General features: G+C 37.2%; 1 protein-coding gene across 2 annotated transcripts in view; it reads right to left on the reverse strand.

Annotated features, from left to right (window-relative positions):
* brinp3a.2 (bone morphogenetic protein/retinoic acid inducible neural-specific 3a, tandem duplicate 2) overlaps positions 1-17,476 on the reverse strand; it is a 41,695-nt gene that overhangs the window by 12,718 nt on the left and 11,501 nt on the right. For both annotated transcript variants that reach the window (XM_058779913.1, XM_058779914.1), the window contains 2 exons: positions 8,238-8,428; positions 4,892-5,082 (listed from right to left, as the gene is read on the reverse strand). In XM_058779913.1, the coding sequence (XP_058635896.1) occupies positions 4,892-5,082; positions 8,238-8,428 (382 nt within the window). The remainder of the gene's footprint in view (positions 1-4,891; positions 5,083-8,237; positions 8,429-17,476) is intronic.

Below are 17,476 nucleotides of genomic sequence, written 5' to 3' on the forward strand. Positions count from 1 at the left end.
TATTTTAGAAAGCGGAGTTAAATTTCACTAGCCATACCCAAGCCTGATTACTGCCAGACCTGTTGAATCAAGAAATCACTTAAATAGAACCTTTCCGACAAAGTAAAGCATGCTTAAAGAGCAACACATCATGCCGCGATCTAAAGAAATTCAAGAACAGATGAGAAACAAAATAGTTAACGTGTATCAGTCTGGAAAGGGTTATAAAGCCATTTCTAAAACTTTGGAACTCCAGCGAACCATGGTCAGAGCCATTATAAACAAATGGAGAAAACTTGGAACAGTTGTGAACCTTCCCAAGAACGCAACGATGACTCATCCAGGAGGTCATAAAAGAACCCAGAACAACATCTAAAGAACTGCAGGCCTCACTTGCCTCAATTAAGGTCAGTGTTCATGATTCAACAATAAGAAAGAGACTGGGCAAAAACAGCATCCATGGGAGAGTTCCAAGGCAAAAGCCATTGCTGACCAAAAAGAACACAAAGGCTCATCTCACATTTGCCAAAAATATCTTGATTATCCCCAAGACTTTTGGGCAAATATTCTGTGGACTGATGAGACAAAAGTTGAACTTTTTGGAAGGTGTGTGTCCCGTTACATCTGGTGTAAAACCAACACAGGATTTCATAAAAAGAACATCATACCAACAGTCAAACATGGTGGTGGTAGTGTGATGGTCTGAGGCTGCTTTGCAACTTCAGGACCTGGACAACTTGCCATAATTGATGGATCCATGAATTCTGCACTCAATCAGGAAATCCTGAATCCTGAAAATTAAGGTTTTGGAGTGGCCAAGTCAAAGTCCGGACTTAAATCTGATTGAGATGCTGTGGCATGACCTTAAACAGTCCTTTCATGCTTGAAAACCCTCCAATGTGGCTGAATTAAAACAATTCTGCAAATAAGAGTGAGCCAAAATTCCTCCACAGCCAGTTATCGCAAATGCTTGATTGCAGTTGTTGCTGCAAAGGGTGGCACAACCAGTTATTAGATTTAGGGGGCAATTACTTTTTCACGTAGGGCCAGGCAGGTTTGGGCAGCTTTTTTTCCCTTAATAAATGAAATCATTATTTCAAAACTGCATTTTGCATTTACTCGGGTTATCTTTGTGTAATATTAAAATTGTTTGATGATTTGAATATTTTAAGTGTAACAAATATGCAAAAAAAAAAAAATAAAACAGGAAGGGGGCAAAAACCTTTTCATGGCACTGTATATATTGTATATATACACTAAACAGAGGCCATCCCAAGTTTTAGTGTTGCCATACTTACTGCATTTTGTATTTGTAGGGCTGTACAAAAGGCATTAGGCTGTCATGATGCAAAACATTCAGATAGGTTGTGAAGATACACAATGTTTTTTGTTGCTGCCTGATTTTTGATACTTCCCCAAATTAAGCTTTTATATATGAAGAGTTCATTTGCAAAAAACGATAAACGCCACTTTAAAAAAAAAGCTGTGCATTATTATCCACATATAGCACAATCTGAACCCTAAACACATTTTGTTAAAAAAGCCGGTATTGTCCACTTTCAAGGCATAGTGAGTTCATGTTTTACTGCAGAAGCCGACAAGTGCCCTTGTTGTTTTTGAACAGAAGCCAATAAGTCCATTTTAGCGAATCAGCATGCTGTATTCAGGTCAGGTGACAAGGCTACTTTCACTTTGAAAAGACGTGCTAGCTGAGAGGAGTTTCGTCAAAGCTGACTAAAAGTGATCGAGGATGGATAATTTCGACGAACTTGATGAACCTGTGATATCTTCTTCAGAGCGAAAAAGGAAAATAAAAGCTGGTGTTTTCACGGAGCCTTGCAAAAGCAGTGCGTTACAATAATGAGGGAAAAGCTCTGTGTATTGCGTGTAATCACATCCATACAGTTTATGATCACAACAACAACGTTTGTCAGGCATCTACGTCATCCCCTTACGAAAACAAAGTTTATTCAAGTCTGCTATTACTATACTTTTAAACTAAAAAAATAAAAAATAAGAAAGTATACTTTTAGTTTACTTTTTATGTACTTCTCAGAAATGGGCTTTATGTACTTCTCAGAAATATACTTAAAATGACATTTAAGTATAGGCCTACTTGGCTTATATTTAGAAAAAGTCTAAATATATTTGAGCTATACTTGTGCTCCTAGAATCCATGTTTTCATTGTTATATGGTAGGGGGCGCTAGTACACATCTTCTGTACAGAATTTCCAAAAAACACAAGTGAAGAAGAAAAAGAAACAACAGATACTTCCACATGTAATCTAACACGATCATCTGACATAAAACAGCATCAAAACTGTGTAACATTATGGAATAAAATTTCGACCAATGAAGAGGTAATAATGACCGTCAAGTTTTGGGGTGCTGACTGACTCCATCTACGTTTTGATTATCATACTGAATCTAATTGGCCTAATGGTTAGAGAGTCAGACTCGTAATCCAAAGGTTGCGAGTTCGAGTCTCGGGCTGGCAGGAATTGTACTGTAGGTGGGGGGAGTGAATGTCCAGCGCTCTCTCCACCCTCAATACCACGACTGAGGTGCCCTTGAGCAAGGCACAGAACCCCCAACTGCTCCCTGGGCGCCGCAGCATAAATGGCTGCCCACTGCTCCGGGTGTGTGTTCACTGCTGTGTGTGTGCACGTTGGATGGGTTAAATGCAGAGCACAAATTCCGAGTATGGGTCACCATACTTGGCCGTATGTCACTTCACTTCACTTCACCAATTCATAGTCTTTTTTCAGCTTTTTGTTCAAAATGTTTATTTCTTTATTTCTTATGAAACTTACCCACATTCAAGTGATTAAAAAAAAAGAATGAATGAAGCTAGAATAAAATGATTTTTTTTTTACAAGCAGATAACCTGTTCTTTCTTTGTATTCTTTGTATGTTCAGATATTCATATAACAAAATATATACATATTAATACCTAAATAGGGACAAAGTAGTATACTTAAAGTATGATGTAAAGTTCACTTAAAGAAAACTTACGAGTATACTACTAAACTAGTAGTTTACTGAGACTATACTTCAAAGTGTACTAAAAATGCTACTGCAAGTATTTAATTAGTAAACTATCAGTATACCTATAAGTTCACTTTTAGTATAATTGCAGTACAATCTAAAAACATTGATGTTAACTAGTTTACTTTTATCAGAGCTGGGTAGAGTACCCAAACTGTACTCAAGTAAAAGTACTAGTCTGAATAGTTACTTGAGTAAGAGTAAAAAAGTATTGGATAAAAAAATCTACTCAAGTAGTTAGTTACTTTGGATCATATACTGTACATCTATAGTCTATTTTTATTTAGATGTATAGATAACATTTATGTAATCAATTGTAATCTACAGTCCGTGTGTATATATTATACACACGCACACAGCTGTTCAAAAGATTTTTAATGTTTTTGTTTGTTTGTTTTTTATGCAATTTATTTCAGTGATGCAAATCAGAATTTTCATCAGCCTTTACGCAGTCTTCAGTGTCACATAATCCTTCAGAAATAATTCCAATTTGTTGATTTATTACCAGTGCTGTTCTTTTTAGCTTTCTATTCATCAAAGAATCCTGAACAAAATGTCACAGGTTCCAAAAAATATTAAGCAGCAAAACTGTTTCCAACACTGGTACTAAATCAATATATTAGAATGATTTCTGAAGGATCTAGACATTGAAAACTGGAGTAACAGCTGATGAAAATTCTGATTTGCATCACTGAATTAAATTATATTTTAAAATATATTAATTACATATTATACATGTATAACATCTGACACGGAGAAGAGTGAAAAGACTGCGATCAAAAATCTGAACATAACGAAACAAACATTGACGGATCTTCTTCCGTCTTTTCTGCAAAATGTAAACAAATGTATATTTCTGCATGCTTAAATATTGTGAAAATATCAATATTAATTGTGTCTAGGCAAAGTCATTCCTCCTGGAACAGGTTGTGCGCCACTGCGCAGAGCTAATGCAGGTTTGGCGGGTGTTCATTTCATACTCTGTGACAGCTTTGTGTTTAATGTATAAGGTACATTGTACAACAAACTGGTAATGTCATAGTGGTATCGTGTACTGTAATCGAATGTAGCCTATCTATACCTGTGGAACCGTAGACAGCACACGCGGTGTTCATCTAATAAAGATCTTCATAGCTAGCAAACAATAGCCTTTGCAGATTTGCTTTCAATTGACTGTAGATCCAAAGCCACGTCTTCAATGCTCTTGATGTTCTTAAACTTTCTGTTTTCTTTTTGGTAAGGGTCTGAGGAGATTACAAAGATTAAACAAGTGTTTTTTAAAACTCTAACACATGAAATGTGGAGTTATCTGCTTTTGCCAAAAAACGACTGTTGGAGTTATCTGCTTTTGCTATAAAACAAACTTTTAATATGTTAAAAAAAAAAAAACATACTTTCAATTAACTTTAATTTTGTAAATTACCTGTATTTGTTTAAGTTATTATTACTTAATCAAAACAACCCAACTGCAGTTTGATTTATATTACTTGGAATGCGCAATAAAAAAATGTAAAAAACTTGATTTCTGAAAAAAAAAATTGAGTTATCAGTTTTTGCAAATGAACTCTTCATATATAAACAACCCCATATTTTAATTACTCAGCATCATAGCCCATTCATAAATCTCACTCTTAAGCAACATGTACAACCAGAGCTACTTTTCTTTTCTCACAATGCAGAACTTGTCATATTCAGCGGTGAATGGATATCTCTAGATACCCACTCATAGCATATGACACTTTTCATAGCAGGATCATGGCAACAGGGATGGTGAAAAAAAATGCACTTTGTTATACTGAACATGATTATTCTTGAGGAGTTGAAAGAAGGAAGCTGTGGGCTCTGACTTGACTAATGACATACCTTGATGGCAGTGGAAGCAATCTGGATGTGATGCAGTTTTCGCAGAGTACTCTCCCTGTCTATGAAATAGGAGGCAGCCAGCTGGTGCAGGGCCTCCAGAGTCACAGCCGTGCTGTTACTGGTGTAGTCGCTCGCCTCTGCTTTCTTACTCAACTTCCTCTTGTCCACAAATATAGTCAGAGCCTCCTCTCCTAGCAGAAACAGAACAGACCATGCTTATTGATATAAAAATATTTGACAGTAAAAATTGATCTATTCTATGCTCCTGCAGGAATGTATTAAGGATTCTGATGCAAGTTGTAGTTTTATATAAGCTGATTGATAACTACTACAGGGCAAAGTAAAAATACTGGGTAACACTTTAGTATAGAGACCAATTCTCACTATGAACTATTTGCTTATTTGTCTATCATTAACACATTGGCTGTTTATTAGTACTTATAAAGCACATATTCTGCATGACCATATTCTACATCCCAATACCTAAACTTAACAACTACCTTAAAAAAAACTATTAATAAGAAGCCAATTAGGAGTTTATCGAGGCAAAAGTCATAGTTAATGTTTTGGTAATAGTGTGACCAAATACTGATGTTCAGATTAATCACAATCTTCATTTGAACAATCCTTTATTAGTTCATTATGCTGATTCTTAAAATCCCAAGATCAATCTTTTACCCTAACTATTTTCGGTAGCTGTGTAATGTCATATATCAACAGAGGTGGGTAGAGTACCCAAAAACTGTACTCAAGTAAAAGTAAAAGTACTTGAAGAAATATTTACTCAAGTAAACGTAAAAGTAATAGTCTGAATAGTTACTTGAGTAAGAGTAAAAAAGTATTGGATAAAAAAACTACTCAAGTAGTTAGTTACTACTTTGGATCATATACTGAATATAGTATATTTTTATTTAGATATATAGACATTTAAATAAAATTGTATATACATACATACACAGACACACACACACACACACACACACACACAACCGTTTTTTTTAATGTAATTTATTTCAGTGATGCAAATCAGATTTTTTTATCAGCCTGATTTATTATCAGTGCTGTTCTTTTTCAGCTTTCTATTCATAAAAGAATCCTGAACAAAATGTCACAGGTTCCAAAAAATATTAAGCAGCAAAACTGTTCCCGGTTGAAAAAAACAGCATATGCTGGTATGGTATGTTTTGAAGCATGGGATGCTGGTTTGAGCTGGTTTAAGCTGGTCATGTGCTGGTCCGACCAGCTCAAGAACAGCACATGACCAGCATAAACCAGCATTCCAGCTTCAAAACATACCTAACCAGCATATGCTGTTTTTTTTTTTGTTTTCAACAACACTGGTAATAAATCAATATATTTGAATGATTTCTGAAGATCATATGACTCTGAAAACTGGAGTAACAGCTGATACAAATTCTGATTTGCATCACTGAGTTAAATTAAATAATATTTTAAAGTTTAATTATGTTTTATGAATGTGTATATAACCTCTGACACGGAGAAGAGTGAAAACTCCTCACATGACCGCTACAGAACATCTGAACATAACGAAACAAATGCACATTGACGGATCTTCTTCCGTCTGTTCTGCAAAATGTAAACAAATGTAGCCTTTATTTCTGCAAGCGTAAATATTGTGAAAATATCAGTATTAATTGTGTCTAGTCTAGGCAAAGGCATTCCTCCTGGAACTAACGCGGGTTTGGCGGGTGTTTATTTCATACTCTGTGACAGCTTATTTAATGAATAAATTATACAATGTATTTAATGTGTAAGGTACCCTACATGTACAACAAACTGGTAATGTCATAGTGGTATCATGTATTGTAATCGAATCTATACCTGTGGAACCGACAGCACACGCGGTGTTCGTCTAATAAAGATCTTCATAGCTAGCAAACCATAACCTTTGCAGATTTGCTTTCAACTGACTGTAGATCCAAAGCCACGTCTTCAACGCTCCTGATGTTACAACTCTTCAGCGCTTGCTGCAGGGAACTGAACGAATCATTCAAACTGATTCACGAACCGATTCACTGGTCTGCCAACTGGTTTGATCAAGCCTTCGAACAGAATTGACTCAAAAGAATGAATCATTCGCGAACGGGCATCGCTCATTGCCCAGAAAAAAAAAGTAGACGGCACGCTTGGAATAAATTGAAGGATTTATAACTTGTAATATTGCATTAAGATAAAGTAACGAGAGGAGCGTCGCCCACAGTAACGAAGTAAAAATACAGTTTTTTTCACAAAAAATGTACTTGAGTAAGAGTAAAAATACCCATTTTTAAATATACTCTAAAAGTATTAGTTACCCAAAAAATGTACTCAAGTAAATGTAACGAAGTAAATGTAACTCGTTACTACCCACCTCTGTATATCAAGTATCAGTGTTTCCAGAACCGGTTTACAGGAATGGAGACTCCTATGAAATCTTCAGCATAAGAACTTATATTTTATCTGAGATAGAAATGTGAGTTTGCAGTCTGCACTGAATCCAATGCAAAGTTTGAATGAACAAACGACTCTTAGTGAATCAAAAACATACCGTTTGTCTAGTGTATCCCGATTCTCAAAACAAATTACTATAATCAACTGTTTTTTTTTTTTTTAATGAATAGTTCAAAAAGACAAGTTACCGGTTTAACATAAAACACTGACTTTCATAATTTACAGCACTGGCAGATAGTGTTAGCAGAATCAAAATTATAACTATAATAAATAAATTGGAATCGAATCGAGAGATTCAATTCTCAAGCAGAATTTAATCAGGAAGCCTGTATCCAGGCTTATAATATAAAGCAGATCAGTGTGACTTTACAGTTAATGCTTATACTGTATATGCTCTGTAACTCTCTCTGGCCGTTTGCATTCCAAGCAGATCTGCTGCAAAGCCAAGACTTGAATCTCCATTTTCATGCTCTAACCTTACACAATATTGCTTGTTTTCCAAAGCAGCAAAGGCCACATCAGTTGTGTACAGCCAATACTTTTGCATTACGTGAAGTAACTTTTAAGCACAGACTGCTCTGAGTTTGAGAACTGAGCGAAATAATATGTGCGGATTTCTGAAAGGTAACCCATTCTGGACATGCTGCCATCTGTTTACACCTGCCTACCCCTTCCAAACACACAGTGGAAGAAGTAATACATTATGCGGTAAAGCATGTCACAAGTGATTTTGCTTGGCTTGATAGAGTTGAAATTGAGATGTAAATATGCATGAGATATATCTGTTTCTTCTGCATGAAAAACACTAGTTGGTTTTCAAGTTCGTTCACAGTAGGAATTATGACCTTTGTGCAAAACCACCATGAGGATGTTTCACAGGAATATGTTTTTCTACCTCCTAGTGTAGCTGACAGTAGAAAATGGGTCCCATATTTCTTGATCAGGTTGTCAGTAATTAGCTGGGCAGTGGGTCTGCGTCCCAGGAGTCGAATGTTTCTTATAAACTCCGGGGTGAGAGGCAAAGGGGAGTTCAGGAAATCCCGTCGCTCTACAGCCAAGTTATTCACCTTCCACCGGCCAAATTCCCTGCATGAGAAAAACAGAGACAGTAAACAGGCCTGTCCCTAATGATCTGTTTTCATTAACATTTCTCGACTGTTTTGGACATGATAGAAGGAGGCCTGCAGGGCAACCAGCGCTCCTGCCAAGCTGCATCTCTAGCCTCAGGTTCTCAGAGTATGTTTCATTTGGGGGATGAATACCATGCGTAGGGCGCCGCCTCCGAATGTGCAGCTGACAGGTGCTATGCTCAATAAACACTTCGTGACAGAAATCTGCCCTGACAGAAAGACTCATAGAAGTCTGCCCTGTGGTGACAACCAATACCTTTCATAAAAGTGGAGAGGAGAAAGAAAAGCTAAATGAAAAAAAAAAATACCACCACAAAGCTCTGAAATCCTTCCAGGCAAAAAAAAACAGAGAAACAATGCTCCAGGCGTTGGTGACTCATGCATTTTTGCAATTTTTTCTGCTCCTAGGCTTCCTCCATAGCACCACATGACACATAGTTGACAATATATCATACATATGAACAAAAACTAAATGTTTCTAAATCTATTGGAATGATATTGAGTTAATGCAATACAAATTAACTGCTGACATACTGTATGACAGTCTAAATGCACTTTCAGAGAAAGAAAAAAAAAAAAAAAAAATGTACAAAACGGTCACTGGGCCAGTTCACTAATAACACTTTAGCTACTAATATGTATTTTTAGGGTGTGTTTACACTTCTAATTCAGGTTTCTTGGTCATTTTGGTCAGGTCCAAAAAAGAAAATTACACATTTAGTCCTGGTTCGCTTTTTGTTCACAGTCATTTTTAACACTGAACCCAACAATACAAAACAAAAGACAAAAGAATACGGTCAAATCCTGATTGGACAGCTTTTATGACATATTTTTTTGCGAACTTCCGAAACTGATGCTTAAATGTGCTTGTTATATGTATATGCATAAGGTGGAATTTTTACCAGCTGATAACTCACAAAGAGCTTATAAAATGAAATCTTATTTGCTTGTTTGCTTATTGATTGTTTGTTCTGCACTAAAGTTTGGATGGCAGTGTTCGAATGAACTGCACTAACAAAGCAATTGAAAAAGAGTTTGTTTTAATCAAACCAAAACTGCCAAGTGTAAATACACTCTTAATGTACTAATATATTCTTTAAAGTCCCTATAATAAACCATGGTTAATTTTTGTAAGGGAAGTACTAATATATACCATTTAGGGGTAAATAAGGTGCAAGCTTTTGTACCTCTGTACCAGTGACAGCTTTGTAACTTTGTTTTGAGTGTACAAATCCAATTAAGTCATATTTGTTCAAAGTCTATCAAAACTGTTTATATGATTAAAAGGTCTTTTAATGAAAAGTATGAAAAAATACAGCAGGCTTGGCTTGTTTTTAGAATATTTCAGCTTGTTCTGTGCACCAACACCATTTCAGATGCTAAATTGGTTCTTAGCACAGTTTTATTTAAGCTGATTGATGCAATCCAAACTGCTTACAATGAAAAGAAACTTTAGCTGGGTATCGTTAATGCAATAACATACATTAGAACAGCAAGTCACTTTTTAAAGTAGAAAAATTGCATGTGGGCTAATAAACTAGAACTGGGTAGTTGTCATAAACACAGCCTAGTAGACCAATGCATCTTCCTTAGAGCAAAATACTAAAAGCATTTGTGCCAACTTATTGCAGGATGAGTAGCTGATGAAGCAATTATAAAACTTGTTTTTAATTAGCCCTGACAGAAACTATTTTGTTTCTTAAGCGAAGGTCAAGACTAATGCTCCTCTTTGTCTCACCAGCAGCGACTCACAATGCATACAAAAATAACAAATTTAATTCATGCAGTTACAGGCAATTAAGTATTCAAGCCTTTTCTCTATAATTCTTTCAACCCCCAGTCCTTATTTTAAGCTCTGCGTTATGCAATTATGCATACGCTAAAATAGGCACATGCCTCTACAAAAGGCATTGGCACAATCTCACACTCGATACATCTCAAAACACCCTCCAATCGCGGCGCGCCTCTCTTCTATAAGAGCCTGTCCTCTCAGTTAGCCGAGAAATAGTGAGTAACCTCATGCACAGGTGATGGATGGAGCTGGGGTGGCCTTCTGAAAGGGGATCTATCACATTAAATCAGGAGTAATGACAGAGGCCTCCCGACCCAGATGTTTGATTGATTCATTCCAGCAAACGCCCTTAATTCCATCTGCTGTTTTGCAATTCATAAGGGGCAAAAGTGATAGAATTATGTCGAAATTATGTCACAAAAACACACATTATTAATGTATGGTTGAAGCTGTTGTTGGATTTATGTCAGAATATAATTTTGGGTAATTTCATAAGCTACGCCCTCAGCTGCTGTAAATAACGGTAATATTGCATTTGGCATGTGCTATACCGACAATTGGGACGGTGACTGCTAGCTTGAATTTAGATGATCTATCTCAATTTCACATGGCACCATGATAAGCCACTTTTTAGACTGGACAGTTCTTTGGGAGCTGTGATGAGCTAGCCTTCAGGAGTTCAAAGGTTCCCCACAAAGAGGAAAGTAAAGACGGAAAATCCTCCCTGTCATTCTCTTTCCCGTCACAGCTGAGCACGATAAGCTTGGATTGTCTTATCAGGTGAGGCTTTGTGTGAGAGCAGTTTAAAGGCTTCTCTAGGAAGCACTCTATGGGACTTCTGCTGTGCTATATGAAATGCTCATTACGACCGTAGTCATCATCAGTCTTCACAACAGCACTGAAACCGATTCTGCTTTCTGTGCTTTGTTTCTCAGCTTTTTGTTGCAGAACAAAAAGTCCTCGAGGCTTATGTCACAAGCTTTTATCTCTGCCTTTAAGATACGTATTAAAAAGATGATTTGAATATCATACAGAAGGAAGTGGCCCTAAAAAGAGAAAACTTTAAATAAGGGCAGCTGTCATCATGAAAAGAAATAGCATTTTATGAAATGACCTTTTACAAGCAATTTCAAACTGATTTTCCCACTTACGTTATTAAGATTGTGAGAGAGAGAATTGCCTTAGTCTGTGCGCACATCAGCCCCTCTGGAAACTATCCCGTGGCAGTGAATCAGTAAAGCAGGTGGTATATTTGGACCCCGTCTTTGAATGTTATGACATGGCATTTTCCCAATATTCTACAAAGTGAAATCTCCCAAATAAAAAAAGAACTATTTCCAACAAAGAGCTCATTAAAATTCTTTCAAATTCAATCAAGAAGAATGTGGAGAATTGAAGGAGGGATGAGATGGTGCACTTTCATTACCCAGACGACAGTGTTACACACCACTGTAAGTAGGAGAAGCACTTCTGGTAATTCATCTTCTACCTGTCATTGCGGATTATTTGAATTGAGCAATGTAACAAAGCTGTGCTTGAAGGAGAAAAAGCTATCCCCAATATCACATTGCCACTTTTAATCTCTCTAGGTCTGCTACATGCATGCGTTGTTATCGGCAAGGAAATACACTGAAAAAGAGATTGCTTAAGTAAAAGGCTCCAGGCTGTGCAACATATTACAGAGAATCTGCATTAGCATTAAAATATGCGATCTGATCTAAGAATGTCACAAACACAGTATGAGGCACCAAGATGAATTTATTATCCTTTCCATGCATTATCTGTACACATATATTGCACTCAAAAGAACAAGCAATTGATATCCAAAACAACTATTAGATACTTTCTTTAAAAATGTCTAAAATATCTGTGTTTGTATTGTGTTTGTTTACTTTTAAGTATATTTGGCACATCAGGCTTTTATTGCTCATAGTATAATAATGGTGTTCATACCCAAGGAGGAAAAAAAAACTAAATTGTACTAAGAAGCCCAAACCGTGAAAAAAATAAAAAATTTAAAAAAGCAGCAATTTGGTGCTATAATCTGCGACAGTTTATATAAAATGCATATGTACAGTGGGGCAAAAAAGTATTTAGTCAGCCACCAATTGTGCAAATTCTCCCACTTAAAAAGATGAGAGAGGCCTGTAATTTTCATCATAGGTATACCTCAACTATGAGAGACAAAATGAGAAAAAAAATCCAGAAAATCACATTGTAGGATTTTTAAAGAATTAATTGGTAAATTCCTCGGTAAAATAAGTATTTGGTCACCTACAAACAAGCAAGATTTCTGGCTCTCACAGACCTGCAACTTCTTTAAGAGGCTCCTCTGTCCTCCACTCGTTACCTGTATTAATGGCATCTATTTGAACTCGTTATCAGCATAAAAGACACCTGTCCACAACCTCAAACAGTCCAACTCCAAACTCCACCATGGCCAAGACCAAAGAGCTGTCAAAGGACACCAGAAACAAAATTGTAGACCTGCACCAGGCTGGGAAGACTGAATCTGCAATAGGTAAGCAGCTTGGTGTGAAGAAATCAACTGTGGGAGCAATTATTAGAAAATGGAAGACATACAAGACCACTGATAATCTCCCTCGATCTGGGGCTCCACGCAAGATCTCACCCCGTGGGGTCAAAATGATCACAAGAACTGTGAGCAAAAATCCCAGAACCACACGGGGGGACCTAGTGAATGACCTGCAGAGAGCTGGGACCAAAGTAACACACTGGGTAAAGGCTACCATCAGTAACACACTCCGCCGCCAGGGACTCAAATCCTGCAGTGCCAGACGTGTCCCCCTGCTTAAGCCAGTACATGTCTGGGCCCGTCTGAAGTTTGCTAGAGAGTGTTTGGATGATCATATGGTCAGATGAAACCAAAATAGAACTTTTTGGTAAAAACTCAACTTGTCGTGTTTGGAGGAGAAAGAATGCTGAGTTGCATCCAAAGAACACCATACCTACTGTGAAGCATGGGGGTGGAAACATCATGCTTTGGGGCTGTTTTTCTGTAAAGGGACCAGGACGACTGATCCGTGTAAACGAAAGAATGAATGGGGCCATGTATCGTATCGTGAGATTTTGAGTGAAAACCTCCTTCCATCAGCAAGGGCATTGAAGATGAAACGTGGCTGGGTCTTTCAGCATGACAATGATCCCAAACACACCGCCCGGGCAACGAAGGAGTGGCTTCGTAAGAAGCATTTCAAGGTCCTGGAGTGGCCTAGCCAGTCTCCAGATCTCAACCCCATCGAAAATCTTTGGAGGGAGTTGAAAGTCCGTGTTGCCCAGCGACAGCCCCAAAACATTACTGCTCTAGAGGAGATCTGCATGGAGGAATGGGCCAAAATACCAGCAACAGTGTGTGAAAACTTTGTGAAGACTTACAGAAAACGTTTGAGCTCTGTCATTGCCAACAAAGGGTATATAACAAAGTATTGAGATGAAATTTTGTTATTGACCAAATACTTATTTTCCACCATAATTTGCAAATAAATTCTTTAAAAATCCTACAATGTGATTTTCTGGATTTTTTTTTCTCATTTTGTCTCTCATAGTTGAGGTATACCTATGATGAAAATTACAGACCTCTCTCATCTTTTTAAGTGGGAGAACTTGCACAATTGGTGGCTGACTAAATACTTTTTTGCCCCACTGTATATCAGTTGTCAAGGAGGCAACAACACAAGCCTGATGTATCATATTTGATACTCACATTTTAACCCAGTTGTTATAAAAATGATGTATGCATAATCAAGTAAGCCAAAGTTGCTTAGGCCAGTTAATGTTCATATTGAAATATCACTAACAATATAAAAGTTGTTCTTATGTTTACTTTATATAAAAAAAAAAAAAAATCTGTTAAGATTTCACAATAAAAATGCACATGTAACATGACTGGAAGAGGGGTGCTTTTATAATTACTGTATATTAAAAGAGCTTTTATACAGGTGCATCTCAATAAATTAGAATGTCATGGAAAAGTTCATTTATTTCAGTAATTCAACTCAAATTGTGAAACTTGTGTATTAAATAAATTCATTGCACACAGACTGAAGTAGTTAAAGTCTTTGGTTCTTTTAATTGTGATGATTTTGGCTCACATTGGAGCTAAGGAGAAGAAGAGCTGGACTGTTGCCCAGTGGTCCAAAGTCCTCTTTTCACATGAGAGCAAGTTTTGTATTTCATTTGGAAACCAAGGTCCTAGAGTCTGGAGGAAGGGTGGAGAAGCTCAAAGCCCAAGTTGCTTGAAGTCCAGTGTTAAGTTTCCACAGTCTGTGATGATTCGGGGTGCAATGTCATCTGCTGGTGTTGGTCCATTGTGTTTTTTGAAAACCAAAGTCACTGCGCCCGTTTACCAAGAAATTTTGGAGCACTTCATGCTTCCTTCTTTTGACCAGCTTTTTAAAGATGCTGATTTCATTTTCCAGCAGGATTTGGCACCTGCCCACACTGCCAAAAGCACCAAAAGTTGGTTAAATGACCATGGTGTTGGTGTGCTTGACTGGCCAGCAAACTCACCAGACCTGAACCCCATTTTCTCTATGGGGTATTGTCAAGAGGAAAATGAGAAGCAAGAGACCAAAAAATACAGATGAGGTGAAGGCCACTGTCAAAGAAACCTGGGCTTCCATACCACCTCAGCAGTGCCACAAACTGATCACCTCCATGCTACGCCAAATTGAGGCAGTAATTAAAGCAAAAGGAGCCCCTACCAAGTATTGAGTACATATACAGTAAATGAACATACTTTCCAGAAGGCCAGCAATTCACTAAAAATGTTTGTTTTTTTTAAATTATTATTATTGGTCTTATGAAGTATTCTAATTTGTTGAGATAGTGAATTGATGGGTTTTTGTTAAATGTGAGCCAAAATCATCACAATTAATAGAACCAAAGACTTAAACTACTTAAGTCTGTGTGCATTGAATTTATTTAATACACGATTATCACAATTTGAGTTGAATTACTGAAATAAATGAACTTTTCCACGACATTCTAATTTATTGAGATGCACCTGTATATGTAAGGGATAATCAACGGCTAGCTGTGCATTAAACGATTTGAATGCACGACGTGGAGGTGAAGAACCACCCGACGCACAGCGGAGTGCATTCAAATCGTTTAATGCACAGCTAGCCGTTGATGCCATGGTCATTTGCCAGCAGTCAGATATTAAAGATGTTAATAATATTTGCGCTGCAATATTTGACCGGAACGATAAAAATGACGGTTATTTTCGTCTGTATTACTATTCAACTGTAACTGTATGTTACTATGGTTACCAATGTTTATAGGAAGCGCATTAATATAGAATGTGGTTAATCTGACCTGGAACTACCTGTGTAGTTAAACGAATTTAATCAACACCTGCCAGCCAATCAGAATCGAGTATTCAGACAGACCATGGCATAAATATATATATATATATATACACATACATACATACATACATACAGGTGCTGGTCATATAATTAGAATATCAACAAAAAGTTGATTCATTTCACTAATTCCATTCAAAAAGTGAAACTTGTATATTATATTCATTCATTACACACAGACTGATATATTTCAAATGTTTATTTCTTTTAATTTTGATGGTTATAACTGACAACTAAGGAAAATCCCAAATTCAGTATCTCAGAAAATTAGAATATTTACATTTGAGTTTCAATTAATGACCATCCCTACAGTATAAATTACGGGTATCTCTTGTTCTTTGAAACCACATTAATGGAGAAGACTGCTGAATTGGCAATGATCCAGAAGATGAACATTGACGCCCTCCACAAAGAGGGTAAGTCACAGAAGGTCATTACTGAAAGGTATGGCTGTTTACAGAGTGCTGTATCAAAGCATATTAAATGCAAAGTTGACTGGAAGGAAGAATTTGGGTAGCAAAAGGTGCACAAGCAACAGGGATGACTGCAAGCTTGAGAATACAGTCAAGCAAAGCTGATTCAAACACTTGTGAGAGCTTCACAAGGAGTGAACTGAAGCTGGAGTCAGTGCATCAAGAGTCACCACGCTCAGACGTCTTCAGGAAAAGGGCTACCAAGCCACTTCTGAACCAGAGACAACGTCAGAAGCATCTTACCTAGGGCTGTGGAGAAAAATAACTGGACTGTTGCTCAGTGGTCCAAAGTCCTCTTTTCAGATGAAAGTAAATTTTGCATTTCATTTGGAAATCAAGGTCCCAGAGTCTGAAGGAAGAGTGGAGAGGCACATAATCCATGTTGCTTGAAGTCCCGTGTGAAGTTTCCACAGTCTGTGATGATTTGGGCTGCCATGTCATCTGCTGGTGTTGGTCCACTGTGTTTTCTGAAGTCCACAGTCAACGCAGCCATCTACCAGGAAATTTTAGAGCACTTCATGCTTCCTTCTGCTGACAAGCTTTATGGAGATGCTGATTTCATTTTCCAGCAGGATTTGGCACCTGCCCACACTGCCAAAAGGTACCAAAAGCTGGTTTAATGACCATAGTGTTACTGTGCTTGATTGGCCAGCAACCTCGCCTGACCTTAACCCCATAGAAAATCTATGGGGTATTGTGAAGAGGAAGATGCGATATGCCAGACCCAACAATGCAGAAGAGCTGAAGGCCACTATCTGAGCAACCTGGGCTCTCATAACACCTGAGCAGTGCCACAGAATGATCGACTCCATGCCACGCCGCATTGCTGCAGTAATTCAGGCAAAAGGAGCCCCAACTAAGTATTGAGTGCTGTACATGCTCATACCTTTCATGTTCATACTTTTCAGTTGGCCAAGATTTCTAAAAATCCTTTCTTTGTATTGGTCTTAAGTAATATTCTAATTTTCTGAGATACTGAATTTGGGATTTTCCTTAGTTGTCAGTTATAATCATCAAAATTAAAAGAAATAAACATTTGAAATATATCAGTCTGTGTGTAATGAATGAATATAATATACAAGTTTTACTTTTTGAATGGAATTAGTGAAATAAATCAACTTTTTGATGATATTCTAATTATATGACCAGCACCTGTATATATATACACATTCTGTAAGAAATATAGAGCAAGACGCTTTTTCTTCTAAATCACAAGACAAGATTAAATGAACATTGAAGCCCTCATTAAACACTTGTTACATAAAACACGTCCAGAGTAATTATTAGCAAAGCAATCTTTTTTAGCAAATGAACAAACTAATCTCGACATCACAAGACAACAAATAACT

This window comes from Onychostoma macrolepis, chromosome 06 (assembly GCF_012432095.1).
Source record: "Onychostoma macrolepis isolate SWU-2019 chromosome 06, ASM1243209v1, whole genome shotgun sequence".
NCBI lineage: Eukaryota > Metazoa > Chordata > Actinopteri > Cypriniformes > Cyprinidae > Onychostoma > Onychostoma macrolepis.